Source organism: Ceratotherium simum, chromosome 18, assembly GCF_057802395.1.
Source record: "Ceratotherium simum simum isolate JZ-2026a chromosome 18, ASM5780239v1, whole genome shotgun sequence".
NCBI lineage: Eukaryota > Metazoa > Chordata > Mammalia > Perissodactyla > Rhinocerotidae > Ceratotherium > Ceratotherium simum.
Genome location: NC_141917.1, coordinates 55647292 through 55672321, shown reverse-complemented (window position 1 = coordinate 55672321; position 25030 = coordinate 55647292). Strand labels below are relative to the sequence as shown.

The window sequence follows — 25030 nt, the reverse complement described above, 5'->3', positions numbered from 1 at the left end:
CCCACGGGCAGAGGGGCACCGGCGTGTCCACGTCCATCTCCGGCAACTGGATGACCGGCCGACGCCCTGGCAGGGCGGGACGATCCCGCCAGCGCTGCCAGGCTCCTGGGACTCCGCCTACAGCACAGCCGCCAAGTCCTTGTTAGTTTCCCTGGGTTCCGGCGAAAAACTACATAAGAGTTGCCGCCAGGTGGCGCCCGACAATCGGCGCGGACGTCAGCGGGACGGACCCGGATTGCACGCTGCCGAGGGCGCGCCGTCGGCTCGCCCAACGGCCGACCTCGTCCCGGCCACCTCGGAGCGCGTCTCTCGGCCCGGGGCGGACGGAGGCGTCCCCCTCGGGGCTCTTGGCCCGCACTGCGCGACCCCGGCAGCGGAAGGGGGAATTGGAAATGTTTTTGGGATGTCCCTGGAGCCACAGTTCCCCGCCAGGGACGGCTGCTGGGAGGGGACAGACTCCCTATGCGACTCGGCTTCAGGCTCTGGAGGGGACGTGGGAAATGTCCCGCAGACGCAAGCACAGCTTCCCTGAGCGGCACTTCCCGGAGCGGTACCCGGCTCCGCGGGGACTTAAAAAAGTTTGCAGGTCTTGGGCAGGCGTGGACTGTAAACCCGAAACCGTCAAAGTACTCGTAGAAACATGGATGAATCATTTTTATTCTATAGTTTCAGAGTGGAGAAGGTCTTTCTAAAGCATAAAACAAAGCCCAGAAGCCATAAAGGAAATGTCCCCGGGCCTGGGCTCCCACCATCCTCAGATTCACCCAGCACACTGGCGGGCCCTGGCAATTCACAAGATGCCCCAATGGTCCAAAACGCTGGCTGCTGCCCGGACCTATGGCACAGCAGACCTCACCATAGACCTGGGTGGCTGTCCCATTGAATGAAATGGCCTTCTCAGCACACCTCCGGGCCAAGGGAAGAAACGACCCTTACACAGGGAACCAAAGGTACAATCTCGAGTCCACAGTATACAGCGGGGTCTCGGGCCCCTTGGGTCAGCTCATCACTGTGGATCTCAAGAAAGAGTGAGGTGCCTAAAGTCCGTGGGCGTCACTGCAGAAAGGCGAGAAACAGTGACCAAAACCCACACGGATACACACACAGACACCCCTCCCACCTGCCACCCCCAACCCCTTCCAACCCCCAGGGGCCAACTGATCCTCCTCACAGGGCCCAGCTGGCCAGGAGGTGAGGGGAGCAGAAGATCCCTCAAGAGATCATCTCTCCCACTTCCTGGTTCCTCTGGGCTGGTGTCCCAGCTGATTCCGATTCTGGTGGTTTTTTGGTGTGTCTGTGGGGACGTGGGAGTTTGGAGCTTCCTAGCTTGCGGCTTTGCTGACCAGTACCCAACATTTTATTCTGTCTCCTATACTCCTTCTCCTCAATAGGTGGTCAAAATGAAGAAAACAATACTCTGCAAACATTGCATCCAGTTTTCAAATGTGAACAAGGGTTAATAACACAGAGGGAAACTGGGTGGTTTGAGCAAATTTGGGAAGAGATTGCTAAGAGAATTTTATCTTTTTTGGAATCTATCAAAATGTTCAAGTACATTCTATAAAAACTTTAATATGTTTAAAAGTAGGGAAAATAAAGAAATAATTCCTTATTGTTCCTTCTGGCCCAGCCCTTTCTCTTCTCCCACCTCAATGCTGTACAGTCTCCACCTCGGCACCTGTCACCCTGAGTTGGTTGAACTCACCTGATGAAACATCTGCCTCCTGCAGGACTGTGCACCTCTGCTCTCACTCATCTCTATCCCCGTGTTCACCACAGGGCTGTGCCCCTTGGAGTCCCTCCCACAGTTAGAGAGGGAAGACTTTCCCCAAGGATGCCAGGGGTTGGATGAGAGAACCACAGTCTTTCACATTTCCTCTCGGCAAGAACATCGTTAATAGAGAACAGAATAAATGAATCAAGTAGTGTAAATGTTGGGAAGGAGACAATTTCTTGATTAATCCCTAATCTGGGGGCCGGCCCAGTGGTGTAGTGATTAAGTTCATGTACTCTGCTTTGGTGGTCCGGGGTTCTCAGGTTCGGATCCCAGGCACGGACCTACGCACCCCTCATCAAGCCATGCTGTGGAGGTGTCCCGCATACAAAATAGAGGAAGATGGGCACAGATGTTAGCTCAGGGCTAATCTTCCTCAGCAAAAAGTGGAAGATTGGTAATGGATGTTAGCTCAGGACCAATCTTTCTCACACACACACACACACACACACACAGAATCCCTGATCTGCCATATGCCTAACAGGGTCCTGGTGAAATGTAACTGGTACTAATGTTTCCTGGGTGCACTTGGAAGATCCAGGCCAAGAGGAGAAAACTGCCCAACTGGGAAAGATGGATCAATTCAGGAGTAAGAACAGTCACCTATTCACCTACGTGTCATTGTCAAGAACTCAGCTGCCACCTGTCTTTCTCTGTGTTCTCATCCAGAGACAGTCTAAACACTAAGCAGATAAAGCTGAGGAGAGAGACTAAAGCTATGAGAACCCAGTGTTTTAAAACATTGCTAGAGACGCCAGTCATGAATCCCCAAACATTCACTTGCCAGTGACCCTGCCCAACCCGTGTACCTGCAGGGGGACCTAAGACAAATGGGGGAGCCTTCTCCTCTCCCAGGGACAGAGGCAAGAAGGCTTGGATACTGCTGCTCACAAGGAAGATGGTAATATCCCCATTTTGTAGATAACAAAATAAAAATCATGGAGTTTATGCTTTAATTAGACCTTCTGTTTAGAGTTATTCTCTAATATTTAATTCCCGGGGTTAACACCCAATCCTAGGAAACCCTCATAACTATCACCTGAAAATTCTTGTCTCCACAGCAAGGACACCACTCTGGAATTTCTGAGCTATTAATTCTTGGTTAGGTGCACACACATTGCTTCTTCAATACCCACCCCAGCCCTTTAGAGCCCCCATCCTCCCTGCTGTACCCTGCCCTCCATCCTCTGGACACACTTGTCCTCAACCATCTGGTCTCCTCCATGGGTGGGATTCAGGCACTATCAGGATATTGACCCTGGCTCTGCCCCACATGGCCTTGGACGTGTGGCCAGGCTACTTTGCAATCTCTTTAAGGGTGGGTGGGACGATCCAAGGACTCACATCTTATTGGTCTTTTTCAATGACTCTCATCATGCATGTTGGGCACTAAGAATCCCTTGTACAGGAAAGGAGCAGGAGCACACACGTCCTAAGTCTACTGTCATGTCCCACGATTCCCACAGGGCAGACGGGCTTAGGAAATGCTAAGTGCAGGAGTTTATCTTGGCGAGAAATCGAGTTGACTTCTTCAGATATCTTAGTGAAATAGTATCTGGAGTTCTGTCTTAATAATTATCATCAGCAAGATCATGCCTTCATTTCACAATTTATGTATATAAAAGTATTTATCACCTCCAAAGTATACCTAAATCAATGTTAATAATTCAATGTACAGCCTTGTAGGAACAGGGGTGGATTACAACCCATTGATCCTGAGCCCCTGAAAAGAGAAACCATTCCTGGTAGTATGAATTGAAACCCTGTGAGTGGGAAATACATATATTGGCTTATATAATCCTATTTCCCTGATGTTTATGGATTTGTTACCCACTTAACAAGTGAAGTGAACTGTGTTCAGAAGGCTTTAGTCATACAACAAAATTCCATGCTAGAGAGTGACAGAGCGAGAATGTAAACTTGGCTCTGTTGTTTCCGAATCTCAAACTCCTAAACATGCTTGTCTCGGGTGGTAGATCCCAGAACCCAGTTTTACCTGGATGTCCCCTGGGATGAATGATCAGAGACTCTTCCCTATTATGACCCTTTTCCTTTCGGCAAGTTCACACAATTACTCCCTGTGTTAAGTTTCTCCTAATTCAGGGGAACTTGCATTACATTGATCCAAATTCCCAAACATCAGCCCCCTCCTCTCCTCAGTTTTACAGATGTTTCACCTACATTTACTTTTTTCAACATGTACACACCAGGAGCAAACATTCATGTCTCTCCAACCTGTTAGTGTATCTGATGATCAAGACCCCAATCCCAGGTGACTCCAAATACCATATTACTCTTCCCATGACTGCATCTGTCACAGCACATGACGCGTCACAAACATTGACCAGGTCTAATTACAGTGTCACCAATTTCCCAGTGGCTTTCATAATTATTAGGCATCCTACTATGCCTTGGTAACTAAATCTTCCTTCCATGCTTCATAAATATTTCAGACCTTCACAAGCCTTTGGAATATAAAAAATTCTCACCTTTCCTCTCATTTTCCACAAATGGGATCATCGCCTACTACACTGATGAATTCGATAATTTGAAGAAATACTTCAGCTCTCTGCCGTGAAGTCTACAAATATCCCTCCAGTCTTACCTTTAGTGACTCATCTACTGATTCAATTGAAAAGTCATCTCGATCCTTGGTTTAGTCCAATTGTATCTCTTCCTTTCCTGTTCTCTGGAGAAATTTTATTATTGATGATAAATGTCATGTTCTTTGCTAGCAACCTCCCACCCCTTCTCCATTGAATCCCTTTAATTCATTCAGTGTCTTCATTATTGAAACAAAAACTTCTCCTGAACCAATTTCTCTCTAGTTCTTGTCCCATGTCTTCCTTCCCCTTCATAATGAACCTGAATGATCAGTACTCATTGAATTACAATCTTCTCACTCCCCCACACCTCAGACTTACTGAGAGGTAAGAGGGTATTAATAAATCTTGATAAGATCACAGTTATCTCCCCATCATCAAATCCAAGAACTGTTTCTGTGTCTTTATCTTGGAACAAAAGCAGAATTGGACCATGATCTCCTTTGTGGATGATTACCTGTCCTAGGCTTCTTGATGTCTCAGGCTCCTGATTGCCTGTAAACCTGGTCACACCCCTCTGGTGTCCTTCCCAGGTCCTTCTTACACAGCACTATTGGGACAGCTCAGGACTCAGTTCTAGCCTTGTTCTCTCCATTTACCCTACACTGTCTCGGAACACTTGTGCATTTCTTCCATTGTTTCAATTTCTCCTATTGTTATCTCTATGGTGACAATGTCTAAAACCATGTCCAGATTTCATTTCTGAGGTATAAAATCTCCCTGTATGTGTTATAGGCCCCTAAATAAAACATATCTCCACCGAAGCCATTAACTCCCCACTCACCAACTAAATATTCCTTCTCCTCTTAGACTCCAAGCTTATATGATGGCTCTGGTCCATACCCAGGGAGTAATGTTTAACACAAACTCTCAGAACCACATAAACAAAACCAAACAGTGCTGTTGTCAGCACACTGAGCACCACTATCATCCTTCATTTCCACCCCAGGGTCCGTACACATATTCCCACCCTATACTCGGTTTCAGTTTAAAAAGTCAGTTCCTCAGAGATCTCCTTTTAAGACTACTACTAGGTTAAGCATTCTCTCCTTGCCTTGTCTTGAATAAAACTTGACTTTTCTTTTAGGCCATTGTGAAATAAATTAAGACATGTTCTTTTTTTTTTTTAATTTTTTGTTTATTGCAGTAACATTGGTTTATAACATTGTAAAAGTTTCAGGTGTACATCATTGTACTTCTATTTCTGCATAGATTACATCATGTTCACCACCAAAATACTAATTACAACCCATCACCACACACGTGTACCGAATTATCCCTTTCACCCTCCTCCCTCCCCCCTTCCCCTCTGGTAACCACCAATCCAATCTCTGTCCCTATGTGTTTTAAGTCTTGGAAGCAACCTAAGTGCCCATCAAGGGACGAATGGATAAAGAAGCTGTGGTATATATACATAATGGAATACTACTCAGCCATAAGAAACGATGAAATCCAGCCATTTGTGACAACATGGATGGACATTGAGGGTATAATGCAAAGTGAAATAAGTCAGAGGGAGAAGGTCAAATACCGTATGATTTCCTTCATTAAGTAGTAGATGATAACAACAATAAACAAAGACATGTTCTTTTGAGTTAATATGATGTAACCTTTGAAATTGTTTCAAATAATTGTAAAATGATTATAATCACACTGGATATTTTAAAAGTAAGATATAAAAGTATAGAGTATAATCCTTATTTTATAAAAACAAATGCTTATTTACCTTGCATGGGAAAGTTGATTCTGTGTGACATGGAACAGCGGTTATCCCTGTGATGAGATTATGAAGTGTGTGGCATGTTCTCATCAAAGAGCAATGTTTCTGCCAGGAGGCTGGTAGATTTGTTTTTCCCTTATTTGAACTTACAGTTAGATAATTTGCATGCTTTCAGTGAGGAACTCAAGCTTTAACATGTCTTCTCTGTCTCTGTCTCTCTTTCTCTGGGTTGTCTTGTTTCAGTTTTGATGGAGTGGGGAGTAAGGTGAGCGTCCCTGAGGACTCCCCTGGTTGAGTGGACACATGTGGTCCTGGTGAAAGCCCTCACCCAGTGGGGCTCCTAGAGATGTGACCAGTGGGCGCTAATTCCCTTTCGGTGCCTGACAAAGCAGAATTCACCTTCCTCTGCTGTTGGTTCTGTTTCGTTTTGTATTATGTCTGCTATTTTTGAAGACAAAAACTTGTGTCCAAAGGAAAAGTTCCAGAAATGCTTCCAAGGATGATGATGAGAGTTTGATTTCCAGGTGAATATTCCCAGCATTTGGTTGAACTCTTTCATCGTTAATCAAAATCTGGATTGTTCTGGATTTGTTCCATCATTTCACAGTGATAGTGCCATCTTCTACAATCCTTACCAAAAATGACTGTTTTGGAACAGTCATTGGAAGCCACTAGTGTGTTATTACTTTATCATTTAAAAAAAATAATTCTATGTTTCTGTTTTTTTTTTTGGGGGGGGCAGTTTTTTAAGCAGCTAGGTGTTTTTGAGCTGAAAATGAAAAGTATTTATTATGGAACTACTCATGATATGCCCATAAGGATAGAACAGGGCATATTGTTTACTTGTTATAAGATGTGAAAATTCTGGAAGGTTTTCCTCTGATCTGATCAGTAAAATTTTCCTTCTCAAGAAAGATTTTCTTTCTTTGTGTTCTGTAACTTATTTTAAAGACTCACTGGGTCATGTCCAGTGAGATAGTTCTGTTGGAGTGAGGATAGTGCTGCATACAACCTGTCCTTCATGCCATCTGGGTCTTACCCTACTTTGCACAAAAGGCCAAGGGCCGGCCTTTTGAAGACAGGGCTGTTTTTGCACTATGAGTTGAGAGATGCTGAAAAGCCCTCCTATGGCTTTTCTTATACTCTAAATTTCACAATTAGAAACTTATTCTTTTAAGTCTTGAAGACTGTTCATCACGAGTTTCTGTTAAAACACGCCTGTCTAAGATGGAAAGCAGCTGTCATCCAGAATCTTACCAGGGTTTCCTGCCAGCCACCTTGGAGGACGGAGCAGAATGACCTGGTGGGGGAAGGGCTCATGACTGCCGGGCCTTGGGGAAAATCTGGGGGGAAGCTGGTTCACCAAGGACTTTCCATGCTGGCCCTGGTTTGCAGTGACAGCAGCTAAAGGCCACTTAAATGTTTTTAATTTGAATACAACTTTGCATAACTTCCTTCCATCTTACTTCATTCTCTCTGCTTCCTGTAACTCTTATATGGGAATGGAGTAGTTTCAGGGATTCACTGAACTTGCTTCCAATATTCAAATGGTCTTACATGGTGTGTTTTTTATTGAGGTATAATTGACAATTAACATTATATTAGTTTCAGGTGTACAACATAATGATTCAATATTTGTGTGTATTGTGAAATGATCATCACAATAAATCTAGTTAATATCCGTCTGCATACATAGTTACAAATTTTCGTGTGTGTGTGTGATGAAGATACATATGTGTTAGGTTGCAGAGGAATCAACAATGATGTCATACTTTTCTGTATACAACTTGATGAATTCGGACATAAGTATATACCCATGAGACCATCACCACCATCAAGGCCATAAACATATCCATCACCTCCCAAAGTTTTCTCCCACCCCTTTTATTACTATTATTATTTTGTGGTAAGGACTCAACATAATATCTACTGTATTCACAAATGTTAACTACATAATACAGTATTGTTAGCTATAGGCACTATGCTGTATATAGATCTCTATAAGTTATTTTTCTTGCATAACTGAAACTTTGTTCCCTTTGACCATCAGCTTCCCATTTCTCCATCCCCCCAGCCCCTGGCAACCACCATTCTAATCTCTGCTTCTATGAGTTTGACTATTTTTGATTCCACATGTAAATCAGATCATATGTATTTATCTGCCATATTTCACTTAGCATACTGTTCTCTAGGTCCATCCATGTTGTCACAAATGGCAGAAATTCCTTCTTTTTTAAGGCTGAATAATATTCCATTATATACATATATCTCAAAAGAGACCTTTTCAGCATCAGCAAGGTGACAATAAGCCACTGCTTGTTGGGATTTCATTGTCTGTTTGAATGATCAAGCTTGAAGTATTATTAGAATCTTCTTCATAATTACTTACCTTTGTGTGGCAGATTTACCAGTTTCTGGGAGTGATGTGTTAAAAAATAATATAGTATGTGTAGTATTTATATTTTCCCTGAAAATTACTTATTTTTACATTGAATATTGTCCTGTCTTTTTCCATGTGGTAGTCATCTGGAATTTTAGTTAGAATGTGTTTTAATGTTTTGTTTTAAAACTAATGTAATTTAGATACACTAATTTTTTTTCATTTCCTCATGACTCCTGTTATATTTTCCTGGGTTCACATTTCTTCTTCCTGATGTATATTCTTTACTGGTTCTTTCACTGAAGGCCTGTGGGAGGTCAACTTAGAGTCTGCCTATATGTCAGAAAATGTCTTTACCTTTTTCTTTGACAGATAGTTTGGCAAGGTATTTGATTTTGTTTCTAAGTGTTTTTTTCTTCCTTGTCAAGTTACTTAATATTTCTGATCCTCCATATCTTTAGCTATAAAATGGGAATAAAGCCCCTAAGGCCGGTGAGTATCACTGAAATAACGCATGCAGAGCTTGCCAGTCAGTTGCTTGGCAGACATTAAGTAGTCAATAACGATAGCTGTTATTATCGTTGTTATAAGTTTCAGAGAGGGCATTCTCAGAGAATGACCGCTTCAGATTGAGAAGGCAAAGGTCGCATCGGAAAAAAAAAAGAAAAGGAAGGAGTGGAATGGGTGATTTTAATTCTTAGCACTTAGGTATCTTCAGCTGTGCTCGTCTGCAAGCTGTGTAGAGATAATGCATCTATTCCCGCACGCCCCAGGCAGGACAGCCCAGCTGGCCTCATGCCTCGGGGCTTTGGCATGTTTTTTGGGGAGCCTCTGCTGTGACTGTATAGGTGGATTCTGTGCAGAGAAGGATGAAAAAAAGATGGCTTTGCTTTTCCCTCAAGTTTTTTCCCTGAGTTTTATTCATCTTTACATCCAAAGCAGACACTGTGTGTAGCTTGGTATTCTTCTGGACATTGGGCTTCTCTCTGCTATTCAGCAATGGAGGTGAGAAAGCCTCTGTCTGGAATTCAGGAGATTCCTTAGAGCATTTCTCATATCCCCATGCCCTGTGATTAAAGTCAATGGAAAACTACAAGAAACCAACCCAAGCAGGACCACCTATGGCTCAGAGCCTTCAGGAGTGTAGGTTATGGTCCCCCAAACAGACAGAGGACCACGACCATCCCAGGTGCTTGCTGAGGGCAAAGGGAATATGAAATGGGCAATGGAAGAAGGTAATTATAAATACCAACTACAAAAAGGGGACAAAACATGGATTTGATGGTTATGAGTATTCTCTATTTTGTTTTGAATAAGTTTGAGTGCATGATATATTTGTGTGTATGTGCATATATATGTTAAATTTATATCAAAGTGAAAAAAAAAAGACTGGTGAAATGAACTCTTGCTGCAAATGTGGACTTCTTCTTGTTGACTATCAGTTTATTTTTGGCCATTGGATGCCCAAAGATGCAATAAATTGTTTTCCTTTGCCATATGGTAGGCTCAAGACTTATTAAATATTGGTACATGTAGAGTTGGCTCTCAGGAGCCTCTTAGCCCTGTGAGGAAAACCACTTGGACCTGGTGCCTTCCTCCTGGCCCTGGACCAGCCCTGGGACCTGGCACTTGTCTTTCTTTTGGAGGGAAAGTACAGCCTTCCCAACTTTCCTTTAACAAATCACTTTCCTGGATGGCTGTGCCATGTCAGGAAGGGCCTGGGCTGCTGGGAACCTGGGTTTATCCATGGCTGCTGGCTGTACTGAGAGGGCCTCCCTGGCAGAGTTCAGCCTGCTGTGTTTCTGGGCGACACTTGCAGCCATCAGAAAGGAGGGGATAACTCAGAATTGCCAAGCAATTCATCTAGCCCTTGTCTTACAGGGTGTTTCCAAGGGATGAGGTTCAAAATGCTACGTGGTAACCATTTAAAAGCTCTTGTCCTGGAGTGGGTTATCAGGGTGAGTTCATAGCAGTGTCTGTTTACCACCAGATGGGAAGCATTTCAGTATTTTAATTGGTAATGCATGCTGTGTCCATGTGTGTCTATAGATCATCAGTTTGGTGGCATTCCTTGCTGGACCCCCCACCCACACCCTTCTCATGCCTCATCTTTCAAAGCTCCCAACAGGAAAGGTTCACATCCGCATCTCATAACCATAGCACAAGACTGGGGAAAAGAACACAGCTGTCCCGGGAGCCGCATGGTTTATGAGCTCAGGCCCAGCTTCCCCTTTAGGATGAGTCAGTAACAGTACGACTGAGTGTGTAAACTGGTCATTGTCCGAGACCATGGACCTCAGAACCACAAGGGCCCAGATGTCACCCTGGATAGCAAGTGAGAATATGCGTCATTCACTGGCCAGGATTATGGTCCATTATCCTGGCAAACTAGAGCTCACTCTTGATCCATCAGGCCTATCCAGGGAGGAGGAGCCATGATGTACCTGATGGAGAGGCTGGGGGCCTCCTAGGAAATTTCTGCCCTAAACAGAATTGTAAGGAAGTGCAGGGATGCTGAAAATCCTAGTTCACAGGGAGCAGTGATGTTTATGGAACAAAGCCCAGGTGTAGTCTTAAAAGCTGCGTCACAAATCTTTCCCTTGAATATGAAACAAGCAGGAAGAGAAACTCTGAGGTCATGCACAAGGACCCCAGGAGGATTCCCATCCAGGTAAAGGGTGATCATGGAGCGCCTGGAGGGGGCCTGAGGAAGGAGAGTCCTGCCTGCTCTTAGGCCATCTGCAAATGACCTTCCTCTGACCTTGTCCTCTCCATATGCACATTCTGAGCTTTTTACATTGTTTTCCCCCCTTAGTAATGCTGCAATCTGGAGACTGAACTAGAAAACAACAAGTTCCTAATATTTTGTCAAAAGAAACCTCAACAAGAGAAGCAGAAAACATTCCTTCTTCCTCCAAAGCTGTAGAAAGGCAGCCGCTGTCCTGGGGTAGGACGTGGTCCTGGCAAGTGCTATTTGAAAGACACCCATATATCAGTGGTTGTGTTACCACATAAAGGGCATGATCTGCTTGCTGCGAGACAAAAGCCAATTGTCAAGAGGAAAGATGGTGGAAAAGAAAGGGCAGTTTATTACAGCTTGCTATCAAGGAGGAAGATGGCCAGCTAATGTTTCAATGAACCATCTTCAGGGGGCACAAAATCTTACAGCAGTTATATAGGCCGGTGGGTTATAGGGGAGGGGGTTAGGAATGTTGACCTTCTGGTGTTACAGACTGGGAGTGCCACACCAGATCTTTCAGTTTTCATTGATGATGGCTATCAGCATAGGCTCCCTGTTTGGGGGTTATCACAGTCCTAAGGAACTCAAAAGAACAAAGTTATCATCTTATTGCAGCTGGGAGGTACCTGCATAAGCAGGGGTCATAAAATCTACAGACCTCTTAGATCTCCTGGAGCGTGCATATGCAGCCGGGGTAGTTTGTCAGAGGTCATTCAAAGTTTCAGTAGTGTTTCTTTTCTACAGTATGGCTTCCCTTATGTCAACCTTGTCTTGAGCCAGTATCAATTCCCCCCTTTTGCTGTTTAATCCCTCAATCTTGAGGCATATCCTGTTGTTCCATGTTACTGAACCAGTCTCTTAGTAATTACTGACAGTGATACAGGTGGGCTCCCAAAGTTAGGCCTATATTGTGGAAGTGAGTAACCAGGTAATTAATAAGGTAAAAAGAAAAACAAAGTTAATGGTGGGATCAAATTATAAACCAGTTTCTGAGTCCAGGGGGCAGCCAGTCAAAAAGATTTCTGAATGTCAGAGTCAAAGCATCTTTTGCAGTTTGAAATGCCTCTGATGATGTCATCGGGTATTCAGCTACCTTTCTGAGTGGCTTACACAGCAACAGACGTGAATCTCTCTTAAGTTTATATCAAGTCCACCAGCTTCAGTTTGCAAGGCTTCAGGAAAAAAGGGCCGGTTCAGTTATCAGTGATTCCAAATGAAAATGAAGGAAAAAAATTGAAAACATTAGTTTGGAGATTTGTAGCCAGATAGTTCAGGAGACTAGAAGAATTCGGGATCCAGTCCAGTTAACAGATATAAAACAGGGCCAGCCCCGTGGCTTAGTGGTTAAGTGCGTGTGCTCTGCTACTGGTGGCCTGGGTTCGTATCCCGGGCGTGCACTGATGCACCACTTCTCTGGCCATGCTGAGGCCGCATCCCACATACAGCAACTAGAAGGATGTGCAACTATGACGTACAACTATATACTTGGGCTTTGGGGGAAAAAAAGGAGGAGGATTAGCAATAGATGTTAGCTCAGAGCCAGTCTTCCTCAGCAAAAAGAGGAGGATTAGCATTGATGTTAGCTCAGGGCTGATCTTCCTCACACACACACACACACACACACACACAAAACAGATATAAAACAAAAACCTCAAAGACAATTATCATAACTAGAACCTAATATCTATGAATGTGTACTATAGTTTCTATTGAAACATATATTTTTCCCTCTAAAATCACCCTCATTATATAAAAGATAGCCAAATTAAAACTAATTGGTTGCAAAATAAGTTTAGTTTCAATAAACTTAGCCCAATTATTTATGTAAGTACAGCAAGTATAGCCATTGATCATATAGGATCTTTTGAATCTGCTTTGCTGGAACTCTTTATAAGGAATCTGAGATTGAACTTTAAAGGCCTCTCGAGGCCAGGAAAGCCAAGCCAAGGACTTTGTCATCAGACTTTGCCTGCAATACCTACAGATTTGGGTGAATTCCTCTCTTCTTGAGGTCCCCTAAAATATTTCGAGGTTCCTTGCACCTGCCAGAGAAGTGACATTCCTTACTTATCCAGTAAGTGCTGCTTGGAATGCTGAACATAAGGTACCAGGCCAATATTTCCATGTGGCTTTATTCCATAAAGTCCAATCTTGGTCTCTTGAAAGCTGTCTTGTCATGTCTGAGTCTGTATGTTTTTCTCAAATATAATATTCCAGTCAAAGCTTTGGTAATATAACCAATGTTTCCAATTGTGTCCTATTATAAGGAGAACAGATTATTATTGAACTTATGCAAATAACTATATTGCCTTGAAAACAATACTCACTAAGACTTTCCAAATCCTGGAGGGATCAGGTAGGGAGAAAAAGATAAATGTTTTAATTCTGCTTACAAAGGTATAATTTACCAAATTGCTATAAATCACAGTTAGCTTAGGAGAAAAGAGAAAAAGATTTCCTTAAATCTGAAAACAAAACATTAAAAAAATCAGCAATATTTCAAACAAAAATCATAAAAATTATAATCATCCTCATCAGTTCGTTCAGTCCAGTGTAATTGATTCTTGATCTTAATCTTCTGTTAGCAGTTTCATGAAGTCAGCAGCTTCTCTGCTAAGAGTTCTGTTATTTCTTACCCAGTTCAATTTTATAATCTGAAAGTTTATCAGAAGCCTGTATTCTAGAGCAAGTACCGGAGTCCTTTCCGTGAATTTCTCTGAAGATGAAACATATTTTGCAAAAGCATCAGAGTAGAATGATAACTATCTGTAAACAACAAGACCCAAAAATGGCAATTGACAAAGAAATTTGGTTAATTTTATGACACACAACACTTTAAAATAATGACCAGAACCAGACTGATAACCAGGACAGATCAGAATTTCAATAATGTTATACAATTTCAAAACACCTATATCAATGACATTCACCCACACAATATCATAGGTCCCCATGAAACAATGCTTAGCTATCCATTCAATTAAAGTGACAACAGAAACAGTCAAGGGTAAACAGAGACTTAAAACAGTCAAAAAAACCTAAATAGAGTGACCTCAGTCTTTTTTTTTTTGTGAGGAAGATCAGCCCTGAGCTAACATCCATGCCAATCCTCCTCTTCTTGCTGAGGAAGACTGGCCCTGAGCTAATATCCATGCCCATCTTCCTCCACTTTATATGGGACGCCACCACAGCGTGGCCTGACAAGCAGTGCGTCGGTGTGTGCCTGGGATCCGAACGCTGGGCCGCCAGCAGCAGAGCACGTGCACTTAACCACTACGCCATGGGGCCGGCCCCCGACCTCAGTCTTTTGAACATAGGAAATTATTTTAACATAGTTTTTCTGTCTTTTAGGTACACTTACTCAAAGGTAAAGAAAAACCTTTTGTAACTTCTTTATCAAGTTCAAGAAAATTATCCTAAGAGAAAGAAGACCAAATTTTAATTTTGTACCAGCTTACTTTTGATATTGAAACTTATTTACTTAATTAAATTCATTTTAATCTTAGCCAATTTGACCATGCATAAAACTCTTTTTCCAGAATTCCTCTTCCACAAACCTTTTATAACTTTCTTTTTACATTCAGAATTTGTCCTATGCCTTTCTTTCTTCTCTTCTAGTACTTTAGGACAAATTTCTCTTTCTTACCCAACCAAACAAAATATTTCCATTCTTTGTACCTTCTTTACTGAAAATATACATCTTACTTTCCTTGTATACAGAGCTGTTTCTCTTATTAATTTTTAGTAACTTTAATCACATGTATTAATTAGAATTTTTAATCCTTACAGACTTTGACTTCTAAGTAAAAACTAAGTAAAGTAAAAACTAAGTAAGTGGGTTATAAACTTTCTTTTACAGTAGCATTCTGTGGCTTGACAAATTTATAAACACTTTTCATAATTTCTGGAAACATGTTACTTTATACTACAATCTTTTAATAAAGCACAAGAGATGTTTACCAATAGACCCAAAACACCTTTTAGTTTTTCTGTAATAAGACAAAAGCAGGTAAATTTATATTTAGCAATTAATGTTTCAGTATTTTATCTTATTTTAAAGTGATCTAAATACTCAATGAATTTTTATCATTTTAATTTAATTTCACCTAGCAAAACCTCAAAGTTTCAAGTTACCAAAGAGATTTGGAAGCTGTTTTTTTTCTCAAGTATACAGACCGTAAAACATAATTATTCTACCCAAACACTCTTACCTGTTTTCATCTATCTAAATCATTTGTTTCCAACAATTGTCAATCAAACTGACCAACTTAAACCAGCTTTAATTTACCAAAGATTAACTTATATCACATTAACGTGAAAGATATTTGGGTTAGTTGCATTTAGAAATAATTTTTGTAAGTGCTTACTTTAAGCTAATTGAATAGAGCTCTTAATTTTGACCATACCATCCAGAGGTAAAATATCACACATATGTAACATACATATAGACACACATACACAGAGACTGCACAGCTATTACTGCCATGAATTAGGTACAAGGCTCCCTAGTTATGAAACTAAATTTTTGTTTTAAGCCTTTTTACTAATATTTGTGGAGAAGACACTTGAGGTGCTAGATTTTTGGCAAGGGAAATCTTAGGGCCATTTTTCTGGCCTTTTTACTTTTTTTCTTCAGTCCTAGGAATTAGTGATGGGCCAGATAACAGTTCCCAGAGAGGCAAGATGCTAATCATTTTTGAGATAAAGAAACTGGGTGGAATTTGAACTGCCTCTAGAGCTGCATTTCCAGTCTTGTAAGGATTTTTTTTTTAAGGACAATTGCTCTTAATTTCTCAGAAATTGGGTTGTAACTAAAATGACATTATAGGTTGATTTACCCGTCCAACTACATCATAAAGGCACAGAGAAACCACTCAAGTTTTCTCCAAGATGGAGTTTCTGGGGGATATTTGCCTTGTCAGTTGTTTTTTTTTTTTTGTGAGGAGATCAGCCCTGTGCTAACATCTGCCGATCCTCCTCTTTTTTTTGGTGAGGAAGACTGGCCCTGGGCTAACATCCATGCCCATCTTTTTCCACTTTATATGGGACGCTGCCACAGCATGGCTTTCCAAGCAGTGCATCATTGCGTGCCTGGGATCCGAACCAGCGAACCCCAGGCAGCTGCAGTGGAGCATGCGCACTTAACCGCTTGCGCCACTGGGCCAGCCCCGCCTTGTCAGTTTTTAATGTCTCAATATCTACAAGCATTTATGGCTTAACTATGGACACAAGAGGCATTCCCAAAAGAGAGTGCAAAAGGAGTAGCCCTCACAAGATCCAGAAAATTCACTCCAAAAAATAGCCCAAGAAAGCAAAGGCTTCCACTGCACAGGTGGTAGTGCACTGACAAACAACAAGGATTGAGACGACAAAGCCCCTGATGGACTGGGACCCTTCATGACCAAAGAGGTCACAAAGCCAAGCTCTTAAGACATAGAACAAGACAAAAAGAGGGGAAAAAACCCCCTTCATCTTATATGCACATTAACAGCTTTAGCTATGCTTTTGGTCTCTTGGAGCCAGACTAATACTGGGTGGGGGAGGTGCCATGGGGTTGGGGATTGTGTATGCTTTACAGAGTATCTTGTTGTTGCACGGACATTTTCTTGAAGTTGGTGGGGTACCTGTGTCATCTACTGCATTCCGTGACCAACTGATCCTTTCACGGGAGACTTCTTGAGGTGGCGAGCACCCTAATGGCTCTTAACTGCTCGACTCATGCCCACCAATACTGTGGCTCTTTTAGCTTCCAAGATGCCCTGTTAGCAATAGCTTCCACCTTATGCACATACTCCATAGGTGGGCCCTATGGAAAGTCTACTGCAGGCCTGCCCAGACAACAGGCTTATGGAGATGCCTGCATCTTGCTCTATGGGTTTTCTTTTATGACAGATGTCACTAAAAACAGAAACAAGGACAAATAGCGACCTTCTCCGGGAGGAGAAGGATCAATAAACCAATGGGTACTCAGTAGCTCGTACTACTAACTTGTAGCTGAAAGTCACCCAATTCAGGAGAATGCAGCCTAAGGGGTTTCAGTTGGGGATCAAATTAGCATTTCCCATTGTTTCAGAATTTAGGCATCGCTGGTCAAAAGTATATTTATGCTGAAGCTAGAATTAGATTGTGAAAATTTCAAGCATTCCTAAAATCAAGACCCTTACAGTGAATGCCCAGCCAAGGCTTTCTTCAAATGGCCAACGTAATCCCCGGAGGCTGACGGCAGTTTGGTAGGACTCTTAGCCACAAACAGGAGTGCAACCTGCATTTCTGTGCGACGACTATCTCTGACCGCAAAATGAGGTGCCATCGTATTTTGGTCCAACCGTATTTTGGGGTCCACCCACAACCTGACAATTATCAAGCCAAGCCTTCAGGACACAAAAAAAGCTTGGTAAGATTCTGCTGTTCTCTGTAAACATTTACACCTTCTGGAAACTCTTGGTTGAAGGGTGAAGCCCTTGACTCTTTAAAGATTAAAGATTTTTCCTCATTCCTTGGTTTGGAGGCTCAAAAAGAGCCCAAAGTGGCCACTGTAATTTTAAATTATCCCGGGTTATCTTGCCAGCTGTTCAGCAGTTATCCCCATTTTAGGGGGCTTTTCCAAAGGTAGTCACAATAAACAAGGTAATTTCTCAAGAGAGTTTGTTATGATCACCGGAAACCCAGTCCCCAAACAGCCAATTTTAACAAATAAAACAGTCAGACATAGACAAACATGAACAGACACCAAAATCCAATGTTCTGGGATTCTAACCCAGAGCTCAGGACTCTAACCTGATCTTTTTGAGTGTCCCAGTGGCTGTAACCTTTAAATTGTCTCCCACAAGCCTAACCTTCGGGCTTGAACCCAGCAACAAAATCTCATCAGTGGGCCTCTAACCCACTATCCTGATGAGGTATTAGACAATTTTAGGTACAGGCGCATTTTAACGAGGTCACTCACCAAAACCCGAAAGACTTCTGATCCTGGAGCTCTTTACAGAGACAGACACAGATACAGACAAACTGGTTCCTAGATTCTGGGTGAAGTCCTATACCTCTTCACACTCTGGCAGGGCATCCTATTAACCAGATGGTCCCCATTCTCAAAGAGGGTACCCCAGATGGAGGGGAAGGAAAGTTCTTTGTGGTGGACCCCTGAGGCAACTTACCCTACTCCAGATGTGAGCCTGTCGACCCACCAGAAGTAGCTGTTTCTCTTTCTACCATAGGGAGCATTAGGAGGCAGCCAGCATCAGCATGGGAGAGCAGGAAGGGCAGTTCCTTTCTCAGAGCCTTGGCAGCTGCTAGGGACTTACCCAACAGGTTGCCTGTCCGAGGTTGGCTGGCCATGACCAGGACTTCATATGCTGCTAGAGTCGCCAGATTTCTGTTACTGCACAAAGGGCACGATCTGCTCGCTGTGAGACAAAAGCCAATTGTTAAGAGGCAAGATGGTGGAAAAGAAAGGGAAGGTATTACAGCTTGCTTGCAAGGGGTAAGATGGCTGACTAATGTCTCAAAGAACCATCTTCAGGGGGCCCAAGATCTTACAGCAGTTATATAGGCTGATGGGTTACAGGGAGGGGATTAGGAATGTTGATCTTCTGGTGTTACAGACTGGGAGTGCCATGCCAGATCTTTCTGTTTTCATTGATGATGGCTATCAGCATAGGCTCTCTATTTGGGGGTTATCACATTCCTAAGGAACTCAAAAGAACAAAGTTATCATCTTATCACAGCTGGGAAGTACAAGCACAAGCAGGGGTCATAAAATATACAGAGCACTTAGATCTCCTGGAGAGTGCATATCCAGCTGGGTTGTTTGTCAGAGATCATTCAGAGTTACAATAGGGTTTCTTTTCTACAATATGGCTTCCCTTATGTCAACCTTGTCTTGAGCCAGTATCAGTTGTTGCTCTGCCTGTGAAAGTACTTCCAACCTCTAAATCCCGGGAGTTCTGAGGGGCCATCTCTGCTCCTGGCCCAGGTGAACCACACTGAAATGACCTTATCCTCTGAGGAAGGGGGACTTGAGGGTATCTTTCAGTAGCCAGAGAGGGGGGCTCGCCCTTCTCTTTTCTCCTATATAAAATAAGGTGTGGCCCTACAAGATTCCTTATGATATAAAAGAAACAGGATTTTAATATAATATTCAAATCTAATACTATTAACAACAAATATTTCCTCTCCCCATAGGTAAATAGGTGCTGGGGGAGAGATGGCAGGGAGTTGGGGTGGGTCATACCCTCTTTCTTGGGCTTCAGGGACCCAAGGAAAAGGCTTACAATGTTCTCCTTCCCATCAGGGTAGGAGGAGCTGGCCTGGTGTACCCCAAGTGTCCCAGCTGTGTCCCCACTGCTGAGGAAGAGGCTGCACTTGATCTGGTCTCAGGGGTGTGATCTGCCTCTGGTACAGGCTCTGTGCTGGGGGCCTGGTGACTGAAGAGAAGAGATTGATTATTGGGGGGCCTCCCCAGTGTCATGGCCTACCTACCTGCCCCCACTGCACTCTGTGCTCCAAACCCTGTGCTGAGTGCTCAATCAACAGCACCCCATTTGTTCTTGACATGGGAGGTGTCATTTAGCATCACCCACTTCACAGAGGAGGAAACAGAGTCCCAGAAAGGTGAGGAGAATCCCCCTCGCAGGACTGCTCAGCAGTGGAGCTGGGATTGCAGGGCTGGTTGTCCAACTCCTCATGCTCATGCTTAGCTCAAAGATTTACTGAGGCCATGGATTCAGTTACTGCCAGTCCAGACACTCACTCAGCCCTGAGCTTGAAGATGGTGGGCTCTTCTTGGCCTTGAAGAACTCTTGAATCTTGCTAGCCCACTGGAATGGGGGCTCCAGCTGGCAGGACAGGCAGTAGCTACAAGACAGAGTGGACCTGTGAACTACCAGAAGCCACAACTCAGATGTCCCTCCCAGAGCCTGCCAGCAGCTGGAGTCCCGTTGCCCCAGGGGTTGCCATGCAACAAGGTCTGGGGCTGACCAAGGAGGCATAGCCATGGACATTGGAGCTGGCCATCAGGGAGAGTCTGCCCTGCCCTCACCCAACTCCTGCCCTGCCTCACCTCTCATCCTCACTAAGGGGCTCTGTGGCCTGGAACCAGGCCCCAAATTGCTCCTTGGGCTCGAAGTTGTATTGATTTGCAGCCTCCTGGAGCAAGGGGATGTCTTCAATTACTTTGAATTGCTGGGACAGAGGAAGGACAGAATGCAGACAGGGCCTGGGTGGGGGACCCTGCAGGGGCCTTGTAGGGGTTAGGGAGAGGGGCAAGGAGCTGGTCTGGGGTCTTTGCTCACATGGGAACCCTCTTTCCCTCCAATTCCATCCACAACTTGCCTGTTCTCACAGTTGGGTTGAAATAGCTCCTCTTCTGGGAAGGTGTCCTTGATGCCAGCCCCTTCCCCCGGCTGCCAATGTGATGGAATCCCCAGCTCTGTGCATCTAACTCTCCCAATAAATGTAAGACTCAAGGGATTGGGCTAGAGGGGGTCTTGCCTGGGGAGGGGTCTCTGATTTCCATACCCCCACCATCCCCACAGTGAGGCCACAGCTGCTTACCTCACCCCATTTCTGGAAGTTGATCACATTGTTCTGGAAGGCAAGCAGCCAATGTCCATCAGAAACAGTGCCCTTAGCCTATAACTAGCCTGCATCCCCACCCTTTCTCATATTGCTCTACCACCAAGGGACAAGCACTTCCAGAAACAGGACTTGGACCTAGGCCAGGCTCTGGGCTCCACAGCAGAGGGGACAGGGGAGCTGAGGCCAGAGAACTTGTAGCCCAACCCTCTCTGATGACAGATAGGGAGACTGAGGCCTCAGGCAAGAAGGGACAGCTCAGCCCCTGATGTGCTTCCTGACTTGGAGGGGCCTGACTTCACCCCCTCATGGGCAGGGCCTGAGGGAGAGGCTAAGTCCAGCTCAGACACAACCTCCTGTAGCTCTGCAGTCAGGCAGCTTTTAGCTTCACTAGCCCAGGATGGCAGCTTATGCGGAGCCTCCATTCACTCATTGCTAAGATGGGCCTGATGCCCCAGCTCCCAGGGGTGGCTGTGAGGCTATCCTGAGAGGAGGTTTGCCAAGTGCTGAGAGCTCAGGGCTCAGTGTGGGGCTGTGTCCTCCCAAACCTCGGGATCCTGATTTCCAGGCCCCACTTCCAGGCTCACTCACCTCCAGATAATCCTCCATCGCATTTTCCAACAGCTGCAGTTATCTGAAGTATGTGCCAAAGAAGGGGGTGACACCCTGTGCCATCATGGTGGGGGTGGTGATGAGCCCCTACTCTCAAGTGCCCCTAAAGACCCTCCCCTGGAACCCTTTGCCCCAGCCTCCTGCCCACACCAGGCTCCCACATAGAGCAGCCTAGGACCTTAGCAGCCTCCCCCCAGTTCCCTCCTCCTTTCCCCTCCAGAAGCACCAAACTCCCCCAGTCACCTCCCAGGGCCAGCTTTTGGCACATCCCAGGATATGTGGTCCCTGCGCCTCCCAACCCCAAATCCATCCTGCACCCAGCCCTTCCAGGCTTCCTCCTGGTCACTTCCAATGCAGGCCTTTCAGGCTCTGTGGCACCAGGAGCTGGGCTGGAAGAGGAAGGCCCTTCTTCTGGTGGACACCTGCAGCTGGGAGTGGGGAGCTCCCTCTCCTCTGATACCTGAGCCCCTCCCCCACAGGCACCCTCACCTGCTGCTGCTGCCTCTCCTGGGCTCCCTGGGGGTCCATGCAGGGTGGCCAACATGGAGATGGCTTCCTGCCAGGGTCGAGGACAGGGTCAGTGAGGTCAAACTTTCCTCCACATGTCACCCCATGCTTCTGACCTCAGACCCTGCACATCTGGGTTGAGTTACCTGGTGCCTATGCTGCTCCCACCTCCAGGGTGCTCAGATCCTAGATCAATCCCAGCTCCAACACTCACTCCTGTGTGACCTTGTGTCTGCCCAGGCCTCCCTGAGCCTCTTTCCTCTTCTGGAAAGTGAGAACTCCACGTGCCTCCCAGGGGCTCCTGAGGACTCAGTGTCATCTGACTGTCATCATTGCTTTCCCATTACCTCTCAAGGAAGAGAAGCCAGCACAAATCTCCTGCACATTCCTCTCCTCCCTTGAACCTTGTCACTCCCCTGTGAGGCCTCCACAAAAGATTATATCCCTCCATTTCCCAGAGGAGGAGACCGAGGCCCACGGAGGGACAGTGACTTGCACAGGGATCAACTGAAGAGAGGCCACTCCCAGCCAGAGGCCCTGTGCCCCTTGCCTTCACTCCACCCCCAGCCCACCACTGACCAAGGTCCTGGCCTCTGGACTCTTGGGGTGTGTCCAGGCCCCCAGAGAGGCTGAGACATGGAGGGAGAGGGATGAAGTGTCTTAGGGGCTGGCCAAGTGGCTCCTGCCTGCCTCACCCTCATGGGAGTCTCTGACACCCAGGCTGGGCCCGTGAGCATGCCAAAGGCCTCACCTCCTAGGATCCCCTAAGGATGTTCCCCACCCCTCTTGCCCTCCCCTCCTTCTAGATCTCCAGTCTCCATGTTACCTCTATAAGCAGCTTCCAGCTCACCCACTGGTCTTTGGCACACACCTTCTTAAATTTTCAGGAACTCTTCCTGAGGGGAGGGGAAAGAAGGAAAGAAAAACTATGGGATGGTTTAAGGGCAAAACCCTTTTGTTTGAGAACCCAGAAGATCCAAAAAGACTGGGTCCTGGGTGAAAGTTTTCACTGGGTTCCTCTGAGCCCTGAGGTCTGCATGTGGATTGGGGAAGGGGTTCTTCTGTTGTCACCTGGGTCTCCCATTCCCATATCTACTGAGCAGATCTGTTTTGAACAATGTTGGTTTCAGTTGGAGAGAGTTCTGTTGCTGCAAAGTAAACAGGTGGAAATCTCCAATTTGGCTCAAGCCAGGATCTGACATTTAAGGAAAATAATTCCTGAAGCAGAACTGCTGGCCTAAGGTCCCAGAGAAACTCCGAGACCTGCCAACCAGGTCAGTCCCTGTCCTTGGGGTTTGCTGTCTCCCAGGTGGTCCCAGCTGACTGAGGGGGCACTGCCAGCCCTCTGTGGGCTGTCTGGTCCACCCTGGTGGTGTTTGCCTACCCACCTGGAAACCTCTCCTCATGTCTTCTTCAGATGGTGAATTGAGGGGCTCTGCAGAGCAGAAAGGATGGCATGAAGTGGAGAGAAATTCCTGAGGCCTGGGCACTCTTGGGGAAGGGAAGAGAGTGAGCTCTGAGGGGGAGCTAGAGCCCTGCTGCCTCTGGCTTCTGTCCCCTCATGGAATTCTCCTGTTCTGGATGAGACAGATGCCCAGGGAACTGGGGGAGGGCACTCCTAGGACCCGATGAATAACACTGCCAGGCAAGAGGATTTTAGCTTAACCCAAGGAAGAAGCCCAGATGGGAACTGAGCTTGCCACCATGGGACCAGGAATCAAGGTCATCACGGCCCTGGCAGGAGGGCCCTAGTGGCTGTGCGGGGGCTCAGACCACAGACTTCAATCCTGAGAGCTGAGAAAGGAGAGGCAGTTCTCACAACTCCAGAGAGGGCCTCCCTGGGACTCCCATGACTTACCTTGGCCGCTTGGATCCAGAGCTCCACCCACCTGGCCCTGTCCTGGGCCATCGTGCTCGGGTTCCTGAGGTAGATGGTGATGACACAGGTGGCCACAGTGTTGAAGTGTGTGACAGTGGCATGGATGGTGGGCACCAGGTACTCATTTTCCCTGTCATCCCACCAGAACCAGATGATGTGCAGACAGTGGCAGGGCACCACCTTCTTGAACAGCTCCTGAGAAGGATGGGGAGTATCTCCCAGCCCTGCCACACCCCAACTCAGCATCCACAGTCCCCCACAGTCCCAGGCAGGGTTAGTGGTCAGAGCCAGAGATCAGGAAACTGAGGATGGGGCCTGAGGCTTGTGGGAGTCCCTGGGTTTTGTCTATGTCTACTAAGGGCACCCAGCACAGGATGACCCAGGATGCAGTACTGTGGGGAAGGGAAGTGGCATTTGCTCCCAGCCCAGTCTCCCTTCCTCCAAGCACTGGAACGTGACTCTCACCTGCGCACCTCAAGGGGCATCTTCTACCCATGCTGATCACCCCTCGGTCTGACTCCCCATTCAGATGCACATTCCCCCGAGGCAGTGACAACCATGGGCTTTGTTTGTTTGTCTCCCAGGTAGTCAAGTACACATTGGGTGCCTAATAAATGCTGAGGCTGTTGAGCCCTCCTGGGCAAATGGGTGATCCACACAAGGACCTGGCAGCACTTCTGTGAGCTCCCCTCCCCCACCAAGGAGCCAGACTCTGCCCAACTTCCTCTCTGTTCCATGTCATTCATCTGCACAGCCACTCTGTGCAGCAGGTGCTCTTAGTGTCCATCTCTACCATCTATGTGGGGACAGCAAAGGCTTGGGGCTTAAGAAAGTTGCCTAGGTCATACGGTTTGTAAATGGAGGATCTGGGGTTTGGAGCCAGATCATTGGACTCCAGATCAGGAAACAGCAGGTCTGGGGCAGCTGATGGCATAGGGAAGGCCCGCCCCACTCACCCTGAGAGTGCTGCTGCTCACCACACCCATCAGTGTCAACTGCTCGGCCACCAGCTGGGGAGGGAACTCCAAGAGATTAGGCTTCTCCTCCCTCAGCAGGTTCTTGGTGGTCACAGCCCAGGGGCAGGCAGGTTCTGTGGCTGGATCTGGCTCTGTCGTTATTTCTGTAGCTGGAGGTGGAATTCACAGTAGAGCCCATGGTCAATCTGGCTCCAGCTCACGAGTTGGCACTGGGGCTGAAGTTGAAGTTGGCACTTGCTCCAGCCATGGAGGGGCTGAGGGAGGT

At 45.7% G+C, this 25030-nt stretch overlaps 1 protein-coding gene across 1 annotated transcript; it reads right to left on the bottom strand.

Moving 5' to 3' along the window:
• Nucleotides 1-19943: 19943 nt before the first annotated feature.
• LOC147914648 (ral guanine nucleotide dissociation stimulator-like) lies at nucleotides 19944-21399 on the bottom strand. Its single transcript, XM_087443057.1, has 4 exons — nucleotides 21382-21399; nucleotides 20770-20802; nucleotides 20276-20397; nucleotides 19944-20070 (listed from the first exon to the last, which is right to left on the bottom strand). The coding sequence occupies exons 1-4, from the start codon at nucleotides 21397-21399 to the stop codon at nucleotides 19944-19946; spliced, it is 300 nt and encodes a 99-aa protein (XP_087299183.1).
• Between the last annotated feature and the right edge of the window lie 3631 nt (nucleotides 21400-25030).